The sequence below is a fragment of the Hydra viridissima genome, unplaced genomic scaffold (assembly GCF_058129835.1).
Source record: "Hydra viridissima isolate aposymbiotic clone 2 unplaced genomic scaffold, HvirCarnegie_v1 scaffold_5, whole genome shotgun sequence".
Lineage (NCBI taxonomy): Eukaryota > Metazoa > Cnidaria > Hydrozoa > Anthoathecata > Hydridae > Hydra > Hydra viridissima.
Window position 1 is genome coordinate 4,471,957 of NW_028324304.1, and position 24,101 is coordinate 4,496,057.

At 27.1% G+C, this 24,101-nt stretch overlaps 2 protein-coding genes across 3 annotated transcripts; both read right to left on the minus strand.

Annotated features, from left to right (window-relative positions):
• Positions 1–531: 531 nt before the first annotated feature.
• LOC145189315 (prolyl endopeptidase-like) lies at positions 532–10,612 on the minus strand. 2 transcript variants are annotated; one of them, XM_090087258.1, is made up of 22 exons: positions 10,437–10,612; positions 9,885–10,096; positions 9,578–9,673; positions 7,927–8,095; positions 7,573–7,674; positions 7,357–7,419; positions 7,155–7,234; positions 6,354–6,469; positions 6,208–6,257; positions 6,022–6,117; positions 5,237–5,338; positions 4,855–4,959; positions 4,625–4,705; positions 3,085–3,198; positions 2,622–2,770; positions 2,428–2,544; positions 2,257–2,352; positions 2,052–2,099; positions 1,811–1,864; positions 1,533–1,683; positions 856–924; positions 532–708 (listed from the first exon to the last, which is right to left on the minus strand). In XM_090087258.1, exons 2-22 carry the CDS (start codon positions 10,079–10,081, stop codon positions 643–645), a joined length of 2,121 nt encoding a protein of 706 aa, XP_089943384.1. In that variant the 5' UTR covers positions 10,082–10,096; positions 10,437–10,612; the 3' UTR covers positions 532–642. The 2 variants fall into 2 exon arrangements, with proteins under 2 accessions (XP_089943384.1, XP_089943385.1); XM_090087259.1 differs by lacking the exon at positions 10,437–10,612 and having other exon boundaries at positions 7,927–8,713; positions 9,458–9,673.
• LOC145189160 (nicotinate phosphoribosyltransferase-like) lies at positions 10,576–22,675 on the minus strand. The gene is made up of 12 exons (XM_090087261.1): positions 22,429–22,675; positions 21,860–22,021; positions 16,962–17,010; positions 16,417–16,547; positions 15,980–16,289; positions 15,721–15,861; positions 13,479–13,563; positions 12,967–13,047; positions 12,559–12,661; positions 12,208–12,365; positions 11,920–12,027; positions 10,576–11,640 (listed from the first exon to the last, which is right to left on the minus strand). Exons 1-12 carry the CDS (start codon positions 22,646–22,648, stop codon positions 11,563–11,565), a joined length of 1,626 nt encoding a protein of 541 aa, XP_089943387.1. The 5' UTR covers positions 22,649–22,675; the 3' UTR covers positions 10,576–11,562.
• Between the last annotated feature and the right edge of the window lie 1,426 nt (positions 22,676–24,101).

Genomic DNA, 24,101 nt, shown 5'->3' on the forward strand with positions numbered 1-24,101 from the left:
TACTGTAGAGTCAGTATTTATTTTCCTTTTATCTTCGTTTCTTCTTTGTGATCTGATCGTTTTTCGAAAGTTGCCTCCTTGTTATTGTTGTTGTTATGGCAACTAAACTTAGTTCAGGGGCGTTATGTGGTAGTTACTGAATTAACTTTTTTATCATTTGGAGTTTTTTGATGCACAAAGCTGGTTTGTTTGTTCTGAATTACTTTTGAGATGTCCATTTTGAGATGAAGGCCATCTTAACTTTTTTAAGCTCTGTTGTTCTGATGAGAGAATTCATACTTAGAAGATCGTTCGTTCTGATGAGAACCATTTCTTAAGAGTAGGAACTGATTGATTTCTTAAGCATATTTAACCTGCTTTTAAAACAAATCGCATGGAACATTCTATATTATTTCCCAAATTCATTAGTTTTCTAATAAATTTCTAATCATAAGAAAAACACGATCATTTTTCGCTGCGTGGCCTCATTCTCATACACAAAGGTTCTTAAACAGTTTTTTAAAAGAAATAAAAGTTACCTAAAAAATAACATTTTCTTTAACCTTTTTTTCTAATAATAGTATAGTAAATACAAGTAACATTCTAATTATGATGCATAAATACTTAAAAATGTCTATAATTACTGTTTTTAAAATTTTAAGATCAATCGGACCAAGATGCGCCAATCATACTTGCAATAAATGAAAACACATCAGAAAGCTCTTCTATCTAAAAGTTTTAATAGCATTTCAGATTAAAAAAAAAGAAAAAATGGAAGATTTCCATTTAAAGAAAAAATAAAATAAAAAAGAAAAGTGGCAAACGAAAATTCGGGCTGAGAAATAAGATCGTTGTGCAATTTCAAAAATGACTCACAGATTTCGAAGTCGGTTTTCCAGCACCATGGCCACTCTCTGTGTCTATCCTTATTAGGAGAGGATTTTCCTAAAAAACGAGACCACCCAATTACATTCCCAAATTATTCACAAAAAAAAGTTCTAATATTTATATCTATATCAAAGCTATTACAAATACACCCATAAAAACTCACCGATTTTTCAAATTAGTTTCTATTATACTCATGAATTATCTTAGGGATTTGAATGTTCAAACTCATTGCTCTAACACTTAGTTGAGCCCTATAAAAACACTGTTATGGGAAATCTAGTAAACTTAACTAGATTGATTATATTTTACAAACCTTTAATAATAAGGGGTTTCAGTTTACCTGTTTCAAATTTATCTCTTCACAGAGAAAATATAGAAAAACCTACCCAAATGGTCTTCAAAAGACTGTCCAGATTTTGGTTAAAATTTAAAAGGAGTCAAATCAAAACTTTCACGGAATAACAACATTTGTTCATAGAAAGTTAACAATATTACTTAAGTAAAATCTTTTTATTATGCTGTTTCTTAAATCTCTGAGGATTACAGATTTCAACACCATCGTGACATCATGTGATCCGTTCTGATTTTTTGATAAAAAAAGTTTTTGAAAACTTTTTTTTATAAAAAGTTTATCAAACTTTTCACTAGAGAATTTAAGCAGCTACCTGGTCTTCCTGGGCGGCTACAACATGTTGCAGTTCTGAAATGAGCTTGTAGGAATGAAGAGGAACAACTCGATCATCATGGTCCGCAGTAAGAAGCAACAGAGCAGGATACTGGTGACGATTTGGTACGATGTTGTGCAAAGGAGAATACCTAACCAATGTTTAAATTTGAAGAAAACTTTCAAAATGTCAGCCAAAAAATTTAAACTAGTAATCCTAGTTAACAAAAAGTAAGAAATTGGTGTTCAGAACAAAAACTAGAAAAAATAGCAACAAACTTGATTAAAAATTCAAAATCTTCTTTGTTGTCGGAACATCCGTACTCACTAGTCCTATATGAGAAAAATTAAAGGCAGGGTTCTTTTCCTTTGTAAGTAAAGTTAAAAGAACATACATTAAAGTGAGGCAGAAAGTGATGTTAGGTAGGAAAAAACTTAAAAACAATGCTTACGTGCTTGAATATAATATGGTTAATTTGATATACAGTTTAAAAACACTTAAAAAAAAAAAAGTACTTACCATGCATGACCAATAGTATACTTTTGAAAATTCAACATATCTGTCACACTATAATAAAAGTTTTCGTAAAGAAAATGATTTTTGCAATCAAAACAATGCAAACATAAGAATTTGAAATAAATACAGCATTAAAGTATATACAGTATGAAAACTAAATATGTTTTTTACACAATTCCTTTTTTTTTAAGTTTCAGCAATAACCAACCTGACTTGCGCAATAACACACTTAAACAAGTCTGGTCTTTGATTCATACAAGCTGTGACTAAAAGACCACCATTTGAACATCCATTAATGGCTAGCCTAGAGCATAATGGCATTTCCAATTACTATAAGGATTATATCATTCATGATTGACAGAGAACAAAAAGTACAAACCTATTTGGGTTGGTATATTTCTTTTCAATGAGATATTCAGCAGCAGAGATGAAGTCATCGAACACATTCTGCTTCTTTGATAAACATCCACTTTTATGCCACTGCTCACCGTATTCACTAAATTAATAACATGATTACACTTTTTTGCATAACTCTTTTGTTTACAATCACCAATAAAATAAAATTATACACACCCTCCTCCACGTATATTAGCAATAGCAAACACTCCTCCCATATTTTGTATGAAAATTAATTTAGATACGCTAAAGTTCGGGGTGATTGAGATGTTAAAACCACCATAGCCATACAAATAGCACGGATTTTCTCCATTCAAAGTTATTCCCTATGAATGAATAAATTTTAGTAATTTATATAAATTAATAATTTACATAATTTACTAAAATTTACTTAAACTATTAGAATTTACATAAATAAATATAATTTACATAAATAAGTGTAATTTTTATGTAAATAAATGTTTTTACCACACCCTATGTACCAAGCTCACAGCCTCAATCTCAATCACCAGTTTATGAATTTTCAGTTACAATATTTAAATACTTCACTTTAAAATTTTATTTTTCTTCATCTCAGGGAAATTATTTACAAATCAAAACTCATAAAGCAAACAAAAACACAATAAAAATATTTGTAAACCTTCTTGTGAACCAGGTACATTGGTATACTGGTACCATCTTTGCTACTGTAAAAAATCTGGTTTGTTTCAAATAAAGATCCATCAAATCCTTTCACTTTTGCTTCTCTGAAAACCTTAAAAAAAAAAAAAACACATTTAATGAGCACATCATGTAAGTGCAATAAAAAAAGACTGAAGAAAAGAACTTTATAAACCTAGTAAATATTAGGATTATAACATTTTGACATTTTTTTCAAAAAAATTGTTTCCTGTAAACATAAATGGATGAACTTTTGTATAGACATAATGTATAGATTTTGTATAGACAAAATTTCTCCAAAATTTTTAAAAAGGAATCAGAAAAATTAGGTATCTAAAGTTTTAGAACTTTCTAAAAAAAAACTTTGAGAAGCTTTCTAAAAAATGAAATATGCAAACAACTGTCACAAGATGATACTGACATCCTAACTCCAAACATTCAAAAAGGCTATTAAATTAAAGGAAGAAATGATTGAAAAGTTATAGAAGAAAGAATGGTCCCTAAATTTTGATGGCAACCACGTTGAGGAAAATGAAAATTAAGTAGTGATACATAATTGAAAAAACTGGAAATAAAACTCGATGTACTGCATTAAAAGATAGCAAGTTTGTAACTATTGCTGCAGGAATAGCCAAAATTCTTGATGAACAAAACTTATGCAATGTAATAAAGATGATAATTGCTGATACAGCCAACGTTAATAAGGGAAAAAGAGTGGAGTTGTTGTCAAACTGCAACAAAAATTCTTAGAGTTTGTGTTACAAGAGTGTTACAAAAAGCACAACTTTTTAGTTGTCAGTATCACATTCTAGACAAAATTTTCCATTTTGCAATGGAGGAAGAACTTGGTGGTAACAACATTCTCTAACATTGAGTATCTGCGTTTTTTCTTGTTTGAACTGCTGAAAAAGTATGCAGGATTGAAAGCACCATTTTTTAGTAGGACAGAAGAAATCTTATATAGCTATTTTTTGCATTCATTATTATATCCACAAAAAGGAAGAATTACACTAATTGGAGAATGACTAGAAGCAGGAGTCATCCATACTTCCCAAACCATAAGGTAATTAGTGCACAGAGCGTGCAATTAAAGTGATGCAGAAACTGTATGCTGCCTGCAGAAACAAAGACAAACTGTGACTTTGATTTATTCTTCTCTTTGGCAATAAGCAGTAATATACAACTACTAGAATATTTGTTCTTTTTTTGTTTATATTTTGATAATGCATATCACACAATAAGTATATAGTTACATATACAAAAATCGATTTTTTAATTTTGGGGTGACATTTTATAGAAATCACTGAAATATTAATAATTTCCTTTGTTTTTAGACAAAAGTTAATTGAATTACAAGAATATGTTAAAAATTACAACCCTATACAATTTTAAATAAATATACAATTTTTTTTACAGATATTTTCATGATATTTTATTTTATCAGTAATAAAGCAAAATATGGCTGACAGTTATGTTGTTATAGAACTAAAAAAAAAACACTAAAAATCTGCAGAACTAACCTTGGGAAGGTAATTGTTTGTGGAGAAATCACAGTGATAAATTCTCTCAGGTAAAAGAAAAGATGTAAACGAATAAAATATCTAAAAAATAAAATACTTCATTTAAGATAAAATATTTCATTCAAACTGTAATTCACTGAATGCCAGTATTTATGGTAAATTTGCCATTTTAAACTTTAGGTTTTTTTTTTAAAGAAAGTAATTTTTAACAAACAAAAAATATTAGAAACCTCTGTTTGATGCTTCTTGCCAGAGAATCCTGTTACTGAACCCACATCAAGTGGAAGTTCATGAAAACGATGACCGGTTTCCAAATGATGCAGGTATAGTTTATGCTATAACAAAAAGTTAAACTACATTGAAACTACATAATATAACTATTTAATACATTTATAATACAACTTTTATAATAAAACATTTATAATACAAACTAAAACACAACAAATGTAAAGTTTAATATCTAAATCTCAATCAAAGTAAAAAAGTCTCAAAACAAAGAAATATTATTTTTAAATATTTTCCTGACATTATTTTTGTCAATCATTTAGAAAAGAAATTGAAAATCTACAACACATAATTCATATATTAATCTATAGTGAAATAAAAAAAAACCTTGACATCTTGCAGATAGCAAATAACTAAAATGTTGAAATTAACACAACCAGCCCATTCTAAGACGTGCTTATCTTCATCAACCAGCACTTTCCATTGGTCCTGTGGTACAACAAGAAAAATAAAAGTTATTCCTCCAAAAGAGAAAATAGCTGAGATAACTCAGTTAAAATAGCTGAGATAACTCAGTTAAAATAACTGAGATGATACTTATCTTAGATAACATAGTTAAATAGCTGAGAAAATACTTTATTTTTTTTTTTTAATTTAAAAAAAGTTTTTTTTAAAGTTTAAAATTTTAAAGTATATAAAGATTTTGTTTAAAGTATTCACATATTTAACCAACATGCAATTGAAAACGCACCTTAGATATTTATTAGTTTTTTTTGCACTTTGGTGTAGTCACAATATAAAACCAAAAGCATTAAAATGTTCATCAAAATTTCAAAAATTCATTTAAACTAGTAATCCTAAAACCTTCCTTCTGAGTAAAAACCAGGTCCCAAATTTTTTGAGTCCCATCATAAAAACCATGTCCCAATTAAATATTTAAAATAATATCTGTGGTTGTATATTAGAACACCTTTATTGTGTATATAAAAATAAATATTACAGTTAAAATCAGTTGAAAGTTGAAGAATTATTATCCAAAGTATGTCTAATGCTGCTGTCTCAAGGTACAAACCCCCTCTTACTCCCCCTCACTCCCTTGCATTTTTTTTTTTTTTGATTGTTAAACTCACACTAAAAAGATGTCATACATAACAACTCAACTGGACACTTACCATGCTAAAATTATCTAAATCAATTGTGATGAGTTTATAATGTGGAGCATTTAAATTTGTTCGCAGTGTGACCAGAGATCCATTATTGGTAATATACTTAAATACAAATAAAATAAAATATAAAATTTAAAAAAAAACAGTTAAATTTATAACTAAATTTAAAAAATACATTAAATTTATAAATACTTCATAGGAGGCATCGAAGTTATCAATAATTCTTTGAAATTCTAAAACCCCTAAAAAAAGAAAGGAAATATAATTAAATGTAAAGTAAAAAATGATTCACAAAAAAAAAAAGGTTCATCCACAAACACCAGTTTGTAATGTCTCACCTGTTATCTTATAATCAATACTTTTGAGATCAAAGAAATATATTTTATTGACCGGATCACAGCTCTCAGTAATTGTCAGAAATACATACTGCCCATCATCACTGACATCTGCATTACTATAGAAAATAACTTACAGATTAATATGTAAATAAAGAGATAACATATGAATACAAAATTTCCTCCATGTCTGAATACCAAAGACATATCTTGATTCAAAACAGTTTAAAATTACTTAACATCTGATTGTATGGCAAGATCTCTTTTAAAAAAATTAAAGAAAAATGTAAGAACTAAAATATAAAAAATTGAATTGTACATAAAAACCAGGCATTATACTGTTATTTTCTAGCGATTCAAACAAACTTCTAAGACTTAACTTTAAAATAAAATTTCAGCAAAATACTTCAATAAAAATGATCAACTTCAAAATATGTTCTGGCAACACTCAGTTATTTAAAATTATATGGTCAATCCTGTATTTATTTATAATTCATACTATGTTCTTAAAGATCTTTTTAAATCACAATTTTAACAAAAACTTTCCTAATCCACATAAACTTTGATTTATAATTTATTATAACTATTATAACTATTATAACTATTATAACTATTATAATTTATAATTTATTATAATTTATTAAAAATTTGTTGAAAACAAAAACAACAAAAAACCAGAATTACAGCACTATTTTTAAGATAATTTTTACCATTATTTTTAATATTATGATTTCATTCTGATTCTTTATTTTTTTTTAAGGAGAAAAAGTAGAAATAAAAAAAAGAAAAACTAGGTCTACTGACCACATCCATCTTGGATTTTCAGGAAATTCTGCAACAAGCAAATCTTCACTTTGTTTTGTGCCAACAACATGGTAGAATAACTAGAAAGACTTCATCTTGATAAAAGTGAGCACATAGTAATATGTGTATGTGTATGTTACAATAAAAATATAAATCTCATTTATTACACTGTCTTAAAGTTTGAATAAAATTTTAAATGAACCTTCTGATTAAGATTTGTATTAGTTTCAGTTCCATCTTGCTTTGACTCGTCTTTATTATATTTCTAAAAATAATTAGCAATAAGGTCTTGCACTTAAAATTATGCACAGCATAGAGATAAACTTGCTACATAACAGAGGTTAACATATTACATAACATTTGAAGATGTTTAAAAGAAACAAACAATTTAACAAAAAACTCCACTTCATGACCTTACATTGTAAAAAAGTCCTTTATTGTCATGTGTCCAGGATAAGCACGAAAATTTCACATTAACCAACGTGTCAGCCAAGTGACATTTTGTTGCAACATCAATAAACTAGCATTGTAATTATAAATCATCATAATTATATCTTAAAATAAATTGAAATATATTACTTTACAAAATAAAATTTACAGAAAAAAATTACACAACATTTAGTCTCTTGAGGGAAAATTTCTATGTGTTATTACATTAAAAATATTAATGTTAAGTAAAATATATAAAAGCTCTAAATAAACTTTAAAATGAACCATTTTAAAAACAGTTTGAAGATAGTTTTAAAAAGTGTTTTCAGAAGCAACAATTTACTTTGATTGTAACCCAATCAGATCCTTTTGAGCTGACACCATAAGCGCACGTATTTCCATCTTTTGAAAAGCTAATTTGTTGTATAGATTCCAATCCATTTTCACAAAAAACATTTGGATCCAGGAAAATCTCTGATTCTGCATCTAATGAATTCTGCATATACAGCACACTATATAAAAAAACCCCTGATGTCTATTTTATTGAGACTTTTTATTTAGATGTTATCAAATAAAAACAATGAGAATTTTATAAAATATCTAAAATATGTGGATCTATGTATTTATATGGTCTCCTAATTATCCATTAAAAATCATTATTCTAGGTTTATAGAAAAATATTTATTCTTGTTTTATGGAAAAATTTTTATTCTCAATTTACAGAAAAATTTTTATTCTAGTTTTATAGAAAAAGTTTGATAAAAGCAGCCAATTAGGAAATGGCAAATGAGAAGATACTGAATAAGCTACAGTTAATTTAAAAAAACTGATATACAATTGTTTACTACCCAAAGAGCTAAATTAAACTGGATAGATAAATTTTACTGGATAGCTAAAGTTACTGGATAGATAAATTTGAAAAATTGCTGAAACTGCATATAATTGTGTCTTGTGGCTTTGGAATTGATATGACAAGTTTGATGCAATTTGTCTAGAAACTGTCAATCTTTACTTAATCTTACACCATCGATACCATTTACATAAGCTTTGAAAGAATAAAAAAGGCAGATGTCATAAAGATAATTACACACATCTGATCTTGTCTTTTCAGCTTATAGAACGACTGTCATCTAAAAAAAAAATCTTTTGCTCTTGGTTTTGATGAACTTTTTTTTTTTTAGTGAAAATAAATTCTTAAATTTTTTCATGTAAAACGATTTCTGTTTTTAAGATTTAGAGACAAAAAAAAAAAAAAAAAATGCAAAAAAAAAAAAAAAAAAAAGGTTTCTTATGTTTTGCCAATGTCACATGTAATAAAAGGTCAAATAATTTTGGTGCAATTTTGAACCTTGAATAGAAAAAATTAAAAAAATAATAATAATAATTGAACTCATCCTGAGAAGATTGGCTATTAACTTAAAAGCAAAAGATGACCTAAAAAAAAACTAAAATGATTTATCTTGGATTTTTTGTGAAATGAAATTTTGGTGAAACAAATTCTGGTGGAATGAGTTAGTGATGTATTTTTTTGGTTTGGTTTAAATTCAATAATTTTTCATTATCTAATTTTGTTCTTTCGACTGAACTTTTTGTTTTGCATTCAATTTACAAATAAAGATAAATAAAAAAATAAAACAAAAATTTATTGAAACTTGACACCATTTATTTATTGAATCTTACATCATTTCAAAAAGACATTTAAATTTATTAAATTTATATATCTATTTGTAAATGTAAACAGATACAATTACAAAAAAGATGTAGAAACCTTTTCTACATCTTTTTTTTAATTTGAATCTGTTTACTTTTTTAATTATAAATTTAAAAAGCTGTTTAATGTTAATTAAACTAATGATTCTCATAATTATTCTTACTATTAATTATTCTTAATTACACTTCTGATGATTATTTTTAGTAAAATAAATCACAATCATGGTCTCATGCTTCCAGCCTTAACAACCACATCACAGTGGACCATACAACCTTTGTTATACCTATGATTTTGAAGACCAGTGTTGTAGAAATAAAAATATCTTGTTCCTTTCTGGAATGGGCAACCATATTTAGGATAATTCCAAAGCTCTGTCAATCTGTAAAAAAAAATGTTTTTAGAAAAAATTATTTTAAACAATAATAGTCAAAAAATCAAAGCATCATGTTACAGCAATACTATATTACAGCAACATTATTGACTGGTAAACATCACATTATAGCAACACTACACTGCAACATTATTAGTTGGCTTTTTGATGGTGACTATTTTGGTACTTATGCATGAAATGAGGGGGAAAAAAAACATACCGATCTTTGTACTGAGTTCTAATTGATCCATTCTTAATAAACGGCTCAGTTAGTGTGTTCTGTGATTTTACAAATGATGCTGTTTCCTCTGAGTCTGGATCTTCTAACCAATGGTATGGATTTGCAATTTTTATGCCATGATAGCTATCATACTTTTCCTTATCTCGCCGAACCAAAGGGTAGCTTATTTTGGGCATATTAAAGATAAAAACCTTCAAAAATATAAAAAGTAAACAATCAAAAGAATTTATTTTTTCCAAACTTTTTAAACTTCATTTAACTTTCATGATGACAAAATTATTGATGGAAAAAAAAAGAAATGATTTTTTTTTTCCTTGAAAAGCAACATGTTTAACATTCAAAACACTTTTTGCTAAATAAGTTTTTTGTTTCCAAAACTTTCAAACAATAAAAGACCACTTTTTTGCAATAAGAAATATTCTTGTGGCTAACACTAAACTAAATTAACAGAGTAATAGGAAATCAGCAGAATAATTTGTATGAAAAAACATTGGTTCAAGAAAGAAAGAAAAAAGAAAACTTTTTCACAACCTAATGATTTTTTACAACAAATTTCTCTCATTCTTGTCGGTTTTATTCATGATAGCCCAAGCTAAGAGTACTGACTCCATACTTGAGAGTTCTGACTCCATCACCTTAATTGTAAAAACCTGATAAAGCACTTCAAAAGTTTTCAATATCATATGCATATATTTTTTCTAGAAAAAAAATACTTTTGTGTCCAACAATAGATAAATACAAGTCAAAGATTTTAGGTAAATGAAAAATACTTTTCACAATAAAAATTATTACTTTAGGATTTTTACTTTGAAATAAATTCATAAATAAAATAAAATCTCGCTCTGATACTTTTTCTGGAGAAAGATAAAATTTTTTTTGAAATAAAATAAAATCTCGCTCTGATACTTTTTCTAAACAAAGACAATCTATTTGAAATAAAATAAAATTTCGCTCTGATACTTTTTCTGGAGAAAGATAAAATTTTTTTTGAAATAAAATAAAATCTCGCTCTGATACTTTTTCTAAACAAAGACAATCTATTTGAAATAAAATAAAATCTTGCTCTGGGACTTTTTCTAGAGAAAGATAAAAACCTAAAGAAAAAAGGTGAGAAGATAAAGAAGAAAGATAAAAATTTTCTAGAGAAAGATAAATTTTTTTTTTTAAATAAAATAAAATCTTACTCTGGAGAGAAATATTGAATAATTAAGATTATAAATAAAACTACTCAAATAGAATAAAGTTATTTCCATAACCAACGGTACTATTATAGTATATTTAGTAATAGATTTAATATATTTTGCAATGATATTATTTATAAAAAAAGATTTATATTAGAATGCTTATAGAAAATAACACTGCAATGAAAGTTGAAAAAAATACATTGATAACATTGACAAGAAAAAAAACACACATACAATTTGATTTAAAAAAAAACGTTTTTTCTTTTTTAGACAAGCAACAAACCAAAAATTCAAGGTAAATATTTTAAATGACCAAAAAAAAACACACACACACAAATAAAAAAAAAATATTTTAATACAAAAAAAAGGTATAAATAAAGAATAAAGACTTTATTTATAACAAATAAAAAATCAGAAAGAATAAACATTAATTGTTGAATTGCACATATATCTTCTTGGCTCTGGCTCAGTACTCACGAGAGCTCAGATACAGGGGAGCACTTTAACCAAAGTTCATGGAAATAATTATAAAGGGTTTCTGTCACAGAAACCTATATCAAAAAAAAAAAAAAAAAAAAAAAAAAAATAGTAAGTAGAATTTCTAAAAAAAACTTTTATAAAAAAATACAAAAACAAAATGTTTACAAATCAAATTAAAAAATAATAAATAAATAAAAATAACCAATTTAAAAAAAAAAGTAAAAAAACAATTAATCTTTTTTTTTTTTTAAAAAATGATGCAATCAACTTAAAAAAAAACAATTTTTAAACAAAAAGATAAAACAAATAGTAAACAACTGAGCAACATTTTATATGTAAAAAGTAAAAACCTTATATGGTGTTGGATTTAGAGACCTCAAATGATCAGGTCTCATAGTTTTAAGTGAATGTTTTACATGAGATCTGCTTTCTTCTAAAGTGTATGGAGAAACTTGAACCTACGAGCAATAAAAAATACAACCTAATTACTAAACTCAAGAAATAAAAAACTTGATACATTAATTTTTTTATCAGATCATAGCTCAGCTATCCAAATTACAGAAGAAAAAAAAGAGAAGAGAATGCGCACTGCAAATAAATAATTTCACAAAAAAAAATCATTTTAAAAAAAAGATAACCTCTCCATCTTTCCAGTACAATTTTAGTAAAGGCTCAACAGTAGTTGGTTTTACATATGCTCTTTTTGCTTCGTCATATGGGTGCCTACATAAGACTCTTTCACCAGCTTTAGGAGCAGCTTCAAAAGAGTTGGTCATTAAGTCTAACAATGCGGTTCCTGTAATAAAAAAAAAGAAAAATTCATATTTTCCTTAAAAAATAAAAAACAAGTTTCATATTTAAGTTAGTATTATTTATACTTATATTATTTATTATTTATAGTTAGTAAATTAAATCAAATTTAAAAAAAAAATGTTCTTAAAAACTTAAACATTAATTAATTTTTTAAATATTTTCAAAATATATTTTACCATCATTGTTATAAAGCCTGTAAATGTTTTTCTTCCCAGGTATTGTTACCTTCGATACAACTTCACTCAACTTTATACGTGGTGTGCCATTCAGTTCTACTAGCTAAAGAGGTTTTTTATTCTAGTCATTCAATGATTTATTCAACTGACAAAAGAATTAAAAATTATGTACTAATATTTGGAAAGTATTAATAAAAGCTACAACTCAATAGTAAAAGCGTTGCAAATTCATCCCTACACTGGTAAATATTATGAAAACTAAAAAAAATACTAGAAAAAAAGAAAATATTGAAATAAAGAAAAAAAAAGGAAAAATCTTTGTAATAAAAATATCTCAAAATGATTATTAAAGATCCAAAAAAACTTAAGTACAATTTACTCTGTAAAAAAAACTATGAAGTTGTTTACTTTAAAGACACATCCTAGTGCAGGTTGCTTTTGACAAGTCACAAGATGGGTTCCAATACCATATGCATCTATAGAATGACCCTAAATTATTTGAAGACTTTTTATAGATTTTACAACATTATATATATTATATATGTAGTATGTGAATATATCAAACAGACAAGCAAGTATTAAGTATGATCACATAATTATGACCTGAGCTCTTCTGAAGATATATTTAAACTTACATCGTAGTTAAAATTTTTCTTGAAGTTTATAATTCTAAAACATTTTCATATTTTTTTTTTTTCATAAATATAAAATAGAAAAAAGAAAAGAAAAAAAATTGCAGAGTTTTGGAAATTCGCAACTTACAATAATTGAAAATCTAAGTTTTAATGAGATTGCAACATAATTGCAATGTAACTGTAATGTGTAAGATTAAACCTAACTGTAACATTTAAGGTATAGATGACCATGACAGAACCAAGGAAGCATGTTTGTATGCCATTATTATCATTACTTAAACTTACTTGTTGCTGCAGTGATGTAAGTGTTTCTTCATTGATGTCATTGCTTGCAGTAATGGTTAAATGTTCCACCCAATCAAGATTAAAACTAAATACATAGCATAAAATCTTAGATTAGTAAAGTTAATGGTGTTTACATACATACATACATACATACATACATACATACATATATACATACATACATACATACATACATACATACATACATACATACATACATACATACATACATACATACATACATACATACATACATACATACATATAGTATTATCTTTGGTGAATTATCTAATTTGTAGGAGAGTGATTCCATAACATCTGTCAGAGTTTGTGTTTACAAATAATAATGATGGTAGTTATGGCTTTTCTTTATTTTGTATCATGTTATGAACTATTAGTCATATTACAAGTATCAAAACTTTGTATAGAAAATAAGAAAAAAAGCAATTTAGGCTTAAAATCTTTTTTTGCACATGACTAATTTGTTTCATTCTATAAAAAGCTTTACTTTATTGTATTAACTTAGCAAATTCTCTTACAAAATAGAATGGTCTTATAAAATTTGTAGAATGTGCTTTGACAGAACTCATGTTGGTATCTCTGGCTACCACTTATGATAGCTGAAGAGTTTTTTTTTATTATATGGATAAATAAATGTAAATATCCATCTGATAACAATTTTGGTTTATAGATAAAACTAATCCCTTTTTATGTATTTGAGTTCACCAAAACTCATGGTGCTTTTAATTGAAAAATTAGGGAAACATTTGCTGCAATTTGCTTAGCGCCATTCTATTGCAGAAATAGTTGTAGCAGATATTTACATTTCAAATCATCTTCAGAACCTGATGTCCTTTTTTTAATCAACTTAATAATGAATGAATGAGTGAATGAGTGAAAAAAATGAGTGTAAAAATGTAAATAAGGAAAACTATTCACCTACAAATGCAGAAAATCAATTATCTACAATTCTCTTTATGTGCGGTGATGAAATGATTAAGCTCATAATAAAGTTTTTGAGAGGCATATTCAAGACTGACACCCATGAGATGATTACAAAAAGCTTCATGAACTTATTCGTATATTTTTGGGTGAGTAACTTCCTAGAGGAATTTATTTTAAAGCACCAAGATCTGATCATCATGCTTGCTGCAATTGTAAAATTATATACTTTATAAAAGCATGGTTACTTAGAAATGAAAGAAATAAAACCCTGTTTTTTGCCTCATCATTTAACTATCTAATATTTTTTGAAGATCTTGAGGATTATTAGAAAATTGTAAAATATCCAAACTTAGCTGAGACAGGCTCACAAGCAATGCAACATTATCTATGCTACTTAGATAAAGAATTGGCTGTGCTATCATTTTTAAACAATGATATTAATAATATTAACAAAAGTTGGAGCTTGCACTTAAAAGCAATGTCCCAATAAAGACAGGTTTACAAAAATCACACTCTATTGAGGATTTCATAACCTTAAAACCGATGACATTTTAAAAGTTTTACAAACATGACACAGACTTACTAGGAAGGCATGGAAGAATATTCTGTCAGATGTACTTCTACTATCATACTTCTATATGTCTATACTTCTCTATTAACATTTATAAACTGTACCTTATTTTTACATTAAAGAACAAATTTATAAAATATCATTTCATTTAGGAATCTTTTAAAAATGGAATTAGCAATTCAAAAACTGTCTGGAGTACCCTTGAGGATAGTTTTTGAAGACTTTAAGAAAGTGTGTGAAGGAGTCTTTTTAAAAAGAATGGTTGGAAGCATTCAGCCAGAAATTTTGTAAACAAACATTAAAAGAAGACTTAGTGTTGTTAAAGATGCAAACATCATACAACTTCCATATTAAGTTCTAAAATAAAGGAAAACATCTATTAAATAACTTAAAATATACTAGAAAAAATATACTAAAATATACTTGGAAAACCTTAGAAAACTTGAATAACCTTAGAAAACAAAATGACATAATTCATTACCCTGTCAATGATGACATAACAGGCTTATGAACTACATGTCTTTTTGTTAGGATTTCAATAACATTCACACACACATATAAATATAAATATACACACACAAATATACACACACACACACACACACACACACACACACACACACACACACACACACACACACACACAGATATATATTAACATTTCAATCACATAAACTAAAAAGTTTATCACAAAATTAAAGATGAGAATAAAGGTACAAAAAATACCTTTCAGCAGCCTTTTTAAGTAATTTACGAACTTCTAGCGAGAGGTAAGCTAAATCACCAGAGTCTAACCTTATACCAATAGACTTGTAACCAAACTCATTTAATGCCAGGGTTACAATAATGAAATTTAAAACACCGGTCCTTTCAAAAAAAAAAAAAAGCAAATAAATAAAACCATCTATTTAACAAATGATGCTTTAATTATACAACTAGCCATTGATCATAGAGAATATATCAATGAGGACATATAACTACTTACTTTAGAACATTATATGTATCAACTAAAGCAATAAATGTTGTTGGAAATGCATTTGCATAAGCAGCAAACGCTTTTAACTCTCCTTGATTTATTTGATCAGTATTAAATTTGAAAGCTGCTGCCACCTCAATCAGCTTTTGGTTTACTACAGGAAAGAACTCTTTATCAACATTGTCCTTTAAGTCAAGGAGCAACATTTTCAAGTTCAGTTCATCAGCATCAAAGGATGATATGTAAGCATGAGCATGTGTTCCTTTAGTAGGGATCCCATATTCTTTTGCAGCAAGGACATTACTTGTACCATCAAAACCTGAGTAATGTAACAGATTTTTTGTTAAGACAACTTAAAAAAGTAAAAAATTTTTCTGAAAAAAAATTATAACTTTAGCACTTTATTGTTCTACACACAAAAGCAGATTCTCATGATGCTTACAAACCTCCCATATAACAGTACCGTGAAGCAGAAAGAGCACCATCTGGGCCTTGTGCTCGTCTTAACCCAAATTCTAGTAAGATTTTATCATCCCCTGCAGCTCTTCGAAATCGCGAAGCATTGGTTGCAATTAAACTTTAAAAAAAACAGTAAAGATTCTCTAACATCACAATATGCAACAGAAAGAAAACCTTTTCTTGTAAATAACCAACTTTAACTCAAAAATTATTATTGGCCTGCATTACCAGTGCTTTCAAAATAAACCCATTTTTATACATATATACCTACATACCTACATACATACATACATACATACATATATACATACATACATATATACATACATACATACATACATACATACATACATACATACATACATACATACATACATACATACATACATACATACATACATACATACATACATACATACATACATACATACATTACATACATTACATACATTACATACATTACATACAAACATACAACAAACATACATACATTACATACATACACTGTTTTTATTTTTTAAATTTGATTTACCTTGCATAGTTTACAAGATTCAAAAGAGTTGTTTCAAGCAGTTGAATAACTAAAACAATTCAGTTCAATAAAAAAAATGATACACAATATATTATATTAAGTATATAGTATTTAAGTAAGTGAAGAGAGGGTATAAAGACATAATTTTCTAAATTTCAAACTTTAAAACTCATATGTGGAACAATATTTTTGTTAAATTTAAAATTCAATTAATAATTCATTTCTTAATCGAATTCGAACTTAATTATTCTTTTATTGGCATGTTTTGATACTGATTAATAAACTTTTCTCCTGGCCTTTCAATACTGATAAAAAAAAAAAAGCCAAATTGCTGTCTGTGTATTATATTAGTGAAAACTAATATACAAATCTCATTCACTACAGGTAAAAACAATTCAACAAATGTTCATTTGAAGATATTTGAAAATATATATATATATATATATATGGCCAATTCCATAGTTCAGTGACGCATCATGCGGAGAGATTTTTTTTAATAAAAATTTTTCTATAACTCAAAAATAATTTTTTATTACTCTAAATCAATCTTGAATTAAAATTTTATAATATAAACTAAACACAATTGTATTAACATAACACTGTTGCATAGCAAAAATTAAAACATGAGTTCAGTGACGCAACGCGGAAAAAAGTGTTTTTTTATCAGCATACTTTTAAATGGAGTTTTCGAAAATTTAATTCTTGCAAGACTAATTAGATTTTTTTGTTGTAATTTATTCATTTGGCAAAAAGGCAGTCATAAAAAAAGCCACAAACAACAAAGTTTTCATATCGTTTTATTTTACAGAAAAAAAACTATCAGTTCAGTGACACAACGCTCAGTGACGAAACAAAAAGATGAAATTAAAATTATTTTAAAAAGTTTTGTTATTTTCTAATAAATTTTAACTATACTCAGGTGAAAATAGCATCGGAGCAATGTTATCATTCTGAACATAAAAATAATGTGATTTTGATATATCTTTGATTTTTCTTGAATAACTTAAAATTGAACTGAATCCAAGTTCATTTTTTTGTTGTCTTGTATCGTTTTCTGACATGTGAATTACAGATATTTGCAAATCTTGTAATGCTAACGCAAAATCTGCTGCTGACCTAATCTCGTATTGACTAGATTTAACTCTCAGGGCTGCGATTCGCTTTACAGTAGCTCCTATTCCGTCAACCACTCCTTTCCCGTGCATCGCTGCAAAGAAATGCCAGAAGAATTTTTTATGAAAATGTTTTTCAAACACAACCATTGCAGCCATAACGCTTTTGTTTTTGAACTGAGAAGTGGCATTATCGCTGAACATGTGTACTTCTTTGACTTGATCAGGAATAAAGTGAAGGATTTTGTCAATGTACGGTATAACGGAAGACTTAGTATGATCAGTTGAATCAGAAACTATGGCAAACGTTTTTAACTCAATGTTCCAGACTGCAAGGGTCATGATAGAAACTTGATTTTGACCAAAATGAGCCGCTTGTGGTTCATTTTGATAGAAACACCTAGCGTTTTCAGCCCAGTCAACTTGGATTACCGCAATTTCAGAATTAACACTCATCGAAACCTCCTTCAGTTTCTTAAAAATTGTTGATTGGTTTTTCTTTACAAATGCGTGTTTAACGAACTTATCATGCATCGCTGATATGTGTTGGATGAGTTCTGTTACAGTAGACTTTTTTGAAATTTTTTCAATGTTTGCATATATTTTAGTTTCAGGCTTTCTCCACTCCCAGGATACTTCGAAATACGTCCCAGGATACTTCGAAACCAAATGTAATAACAGTTTGCAAGTGTTTATTGAACTGTTTCATACCTTTGCATGCAACTCATTTGTCATAGGCGCAATCGTATGTGTACGGTTCACAGACAAAGTTATTTATCATTTCAGATCCAGATTTTATTGAAGACGCTTGAATTGATTTTGTTAATGCATTTAAGGCAAATCGCATATTTTCATGCAAACTACAAACACAAACATTATGCAGAAATTTTGTAACTGATTTCATATTGCGTGGATGAAGGTCGCAAAATTTGCTGAGTCCAATTTTTATGTGCTGATGCTTTTTCTTAAATAATTCGAAAGCTTCTTTTAGCGTATAATATAAATAACATATCTGAATATTGTTTGCTTTTCCGTCAGATAATTTAATTTGAGTGACATCTTTTTTGTTTGGTGATATTTGGGAAACTTCATCTTCATTATAAAAGTTTACAACTGCTAAAACATCGCTTTCAGAAAGACCATACAGCTTTGAACATGCTGGAGGTAGATCCGAATTATCTTTATAAGCAGAGCTATTTGAAAGAATAGAAAGAATTTCAGATTATTTCTCTTTTGAAGTTGGTAGTGCTTTTAAAACTTTTTTCAATGCTTTTCCTCTTTGTTAAACGTTTTTAAAAGATAAGCTTGGTCTTTGAGATTGATTTAAAAGTTTTCTTTTTAGAGCGTGACTTTTTAAAACTCTTAATTTTGCTTTAGCAGTATAAACTGCCTTTTTATTTGGATCGGCTTTCAATTTTTCTCAATATCTCTTAGATCTTACTCTGGACATTTCTTTCTTTTTATCAGCATTCCGAGAAACATAATTAGCTTGGTATTCTGCATAACGTTTTTTTTTTTACTTCTAATTTTGATTCCATTTCTTAAAAATTTACAACTTTATAAGAAAATGTTAACATAAATCTAATAGTTCACTAATATTTACTTATAGCCCTTCGCAATACTAAAATGCAAAAATTTATTCAATTTCAAAAAATTCGAAAACCCACAACGCAATCTGAACATTTGGATGATATTTTGACTTTCTTACCGCGCTATTTTATAAAACGCTAATTATCCCGTTGATGGGTTCAGTGACGCAACAACTTTTAAACTATTACTATAAGTTAATATAATGTTTTTTGAACAATTTTTTTTTAGTAATGATGAAAAGTTTACATTAAAATATATAGTTTCTAAAAAAATCTCGCCTTAAAGCCTAATTTCATTGTGATAATTAAACTTTTTTAGCTTTTAGTTTAGTGACGCAACCTAATTTTTGCAAATGTGTATGTGACAAAAAAACACTTGAATTATTTTTAAAGAGTAAAAGTTTTTTTACTCAAGACATATATATAATCTCAAAGATTCTTTCTAAACAAAAATATGGATATGTTTTGTTTAAAATATTGCAAGAACTCGCCCTCAAACTTTACTCACTTTTTTGAATAATAAAAAGAAAAAGCAGTTGATAACATTCATCAAATTTATCTACTCGGTTCAAATATTTTCTACTCAAAATATATTTTAACAATAATTTTAAGGTGTTTAAACTACAATTAAAGAAAAAAAATCTTTTGAAAAAAAAAATTTTTAAACACGAAATTTATTTCTTCCATCGTGGAAATAGCCATATATATATATATATATATATATATATATATATATATATATATATATATATATATATATATATATATATATATATATATATATATATATAATATAATATATATATAATATATATATATATAATATAATATAATATATATATAATATATATATATATAATATTTGTTTGTTAATCTCCCTCATAAATACAAATATTGAAGTAATTATATAAGTAGTAGGAAATCTCATTCACCATGGGTAAATACAATTCAACAAATATTCGTTTGAAAGTGTATTTAAGAGGGAGGTTAATAAACAAAGTTTTATTCATTTTTTTTTATAAATCTTTTGTTTCTCAAAATTTTATAGATTTTGTTTAAAGATTTAGAGTATGTTTTGTTTAAATTATTTACATTATGCTTAAATTATTTTAGATTTTTTTTCTCTGTATTCTTTAAATAAAGAGGAATAAAAAGTAAAAGTGCAAAAAAAACTAAAATGTTTATGCTGATCATTTTCATCAATAAAAACAGTCACAATGATTATATAGTTTAACTCTAACCCTTATAATTTATTTTAGAAAAAATAACAAAAGCTCTTCTACGCAACAAAAAAGCAAGCAAAACAGAAGGGTTTCGTTTGCTCTTTAGTGTAAAGAATTTAAAGTTATTAAATACATGAAATTTGCATGAACTTCTAATGAAAACCCTGAAAGACTAAGAAAATCTGATTTACTCATGTTTAAAATTTCTTTTTACATAGTTCTGTAAATAAGTGCTTTTATTCAATCTAATTTTCTATATACTTTTTATGTTTAGACTTTAGCTACAGATTGTTATTGTTACTAAGAACTTATAAATTAATTCCTATATCGCACTCAAACCTGCAACAAAAGGGAAAAAGTGCATTTTAAAGAATTCCAAAACTGAACCATATTATAATTCTATGAAATAAAACTAAAAGAAAATGTTGCAAGGCGTGATAGAGCTCTTTATCTTGTTTATTGGCAAGGATGTTAATGGATATGGATTGCAAATAAGACCTCCATGTGCCATGCGCCAAGCTCATTGGATGGCAAGAGCAACATACTTACTGACAATATTGTTAGTTAGTTCTTAATTGAAATTAAGCAAGAGAGACTCAGAAGCACTGCAATGTTTACTGATTTATTGAAACAAGATATATTAAGACATGGGTATAATGCATGATCAAATCAGTGCTAATTTCTAAAAAATGTATAAAAACAAATCACATATGACTTTGTTGTCAATCTAACATGGTTTAGCATTCTCCTAGTGACATTTTCTTCATCATGATGTTTAACCAATGAGTATGTTAAATAGAAAAAAATTTAAACAGTATGTGAATCAGACTCTGTCAAAAAACTAGTACTAATTTCCACATATGTGTAAACAAGTCATAACATTGTTAATTCAACACAGGTAAACATCCAAAGTTTTATCACTTATAATACTATGTAATACACGCACAAATAAAATCATACCAATTAAAATATACCTGCCAAAGGTCCTTCAATCCTTATCAAAGGTGTTTTAGGGAAAACTACACTACCCTCTGCTACAGCATACATTGTAACTTCTTTTGCTGTGAGAGTTCTCAGGTATTCAAAGAATTCAGGGTTAGTTGTAACAGGCAAGCTCTTTTTAAGAAAACTTATATCTACAAACATTAAAAGAAAAGTAATTTTAGGTGTTTAATTTATATTCATTAAACATAAAAAAGAAATAGGAATTTAATGGAATTTTAAATTATAGTTACTGACAAAACTTTAATCTTAAGTGTAAATTTAATCATATAAGAACAGGTCTTTACACTGAAATACTCAATTTAGTTAAACAATATTTATGAACTTAGCCAGGCTCTGCCATAAATAATTGATTCTAGTTAGTTGTTGAAGCAATACTAGTGACTAAAACCTGATATTTACAGTTAAATTTTCTTACTGGAAATCTATTTTTCTATGATCAGGAATATACAAATGGTTAATAATGAAATTTTTTAAAAACGGATTCAAAGATTATTTTTTCATTGCCATTAGGAAAAATTAAAAAAGAAAAGAATCTTACCATCCTCACTGAAGTAAAAATCTTTTAAATATTCAATACATTGGTGTAGTCCTGCAAAAATTGTGTACTCTCCTTTAAATGGATTCTTTCGAAAGAAAAGATCAAACACAGCAAAGTCATCCATTTTCTTGTTACTCCAGTATGCATATGCCATTGTAATTTGATAATAATCAGTTAGAAGAGGTTGAATGACTTCATTCCGAAACAATTTATGATCCATTTTACTTTAATTTTATAAAAAATCTAGATTTGCATATAAGAAGAATTACACTTAAGGAAAATTATTTCCTAAAGCTTTGCATAATAATAATTATAAACTAAATTTAATTGTGAAAAAGAACTATTAAGGTATTGTTTTTTCACAGTAAATTTTACTTAAAAGTATTTCTTTTAACAATAGGCAATTTTCCTCTAGTTATTTTACAAGGTAAAAAATTATTATAATCAAATTAGGAACTCCATATAATAAAAAGTAGCAAGAAGGATGCAACTTTCAACTGCCAGGTATCTTTTCTAACTTAGATATGTACTTCGAAAAAAAAAAAAAAATGCAATCAATTAACAATTCTTTTAATTTTAATAAAGATTAACTTTAAATCAATAAAAAAGTTATTTAATAAAAAAATAAGTTCTTTATAGTAAATAAAAAACGGCTGCTTTAATAATTAATTGCAATATTAAAAGCAGTTATTATGAACTCTAGAGCATAACAATAGTCTAAAATTATAAATTGTTTATTTAGAGTTTTTTTTTAGTTATTTATTGGCTGTTTTACTTTTTTTTTATTTTCGGAAAATGCGAAATCTTTTCCATAGATAATAGAATCAATAACAACAATTGGAAGTGAAGAAATGAAATACAAAAAGCAATAAGAAACTGAAAACGCATAATATACTTCACTTCTATTTAAGGGTCTGCGACTCCGTAATCTTTTTACTCGAAATGAACCGGAACAAGCATAACGAGACAAGGAATGTCCCGAAAAATATTGACGAATAAACTGTCCCGGAATAAAGTGAAAAACCGGGACAATAAATTTTCTTTCGGAGTTTAAAAATTGCATTCCGGATATCATCGTCTAGTCTCGTCTCGAATAAAAAAATAACGAGACACAGATGCTTACTTCTATAGAAATTTATAAAGTTTGATGCTATTTTGCGGGAAAAGCTATGGGGCGCCAAAAAGGATAAAAAATAAGAAGTGTTTTATCTGTAATCGACTCCTACAGCCAATGATATATATTAACTTGATGTCTAACTTAACAAAAATTCCGTAAGAATAAGTGAAGCAAAAGTTTTTAATGCCGATAGCCGTTTTATTTAAACTGACAATAATACATTTTTGCTTTGCTTTGGTTTATCATTGCGTCTTTTCAGGCTGGCAAAACAAACCTGGGCTGGCAAAAAGTTTGCTTCACTGCGGAAGCGCCAGTTAGATATCTAGTTAATATATGAAGGGTCCAGGGGAAAAACGATGAGATAACCAAAAATCTCATTTTGAGATGTGAGCAAAAGAAACTTTCATAACTAATAAAAGCCTCTGCGTATATTAAGTGCGTATAAAATAACTATTCCGAGATATAGACTTTGTAGAATAAAGTCCGCTGATGCGTTTTAAACGGTAATAACGTGTATTTATCATTCTTAAATTTCTTTTAATCAATAAAATTCGAA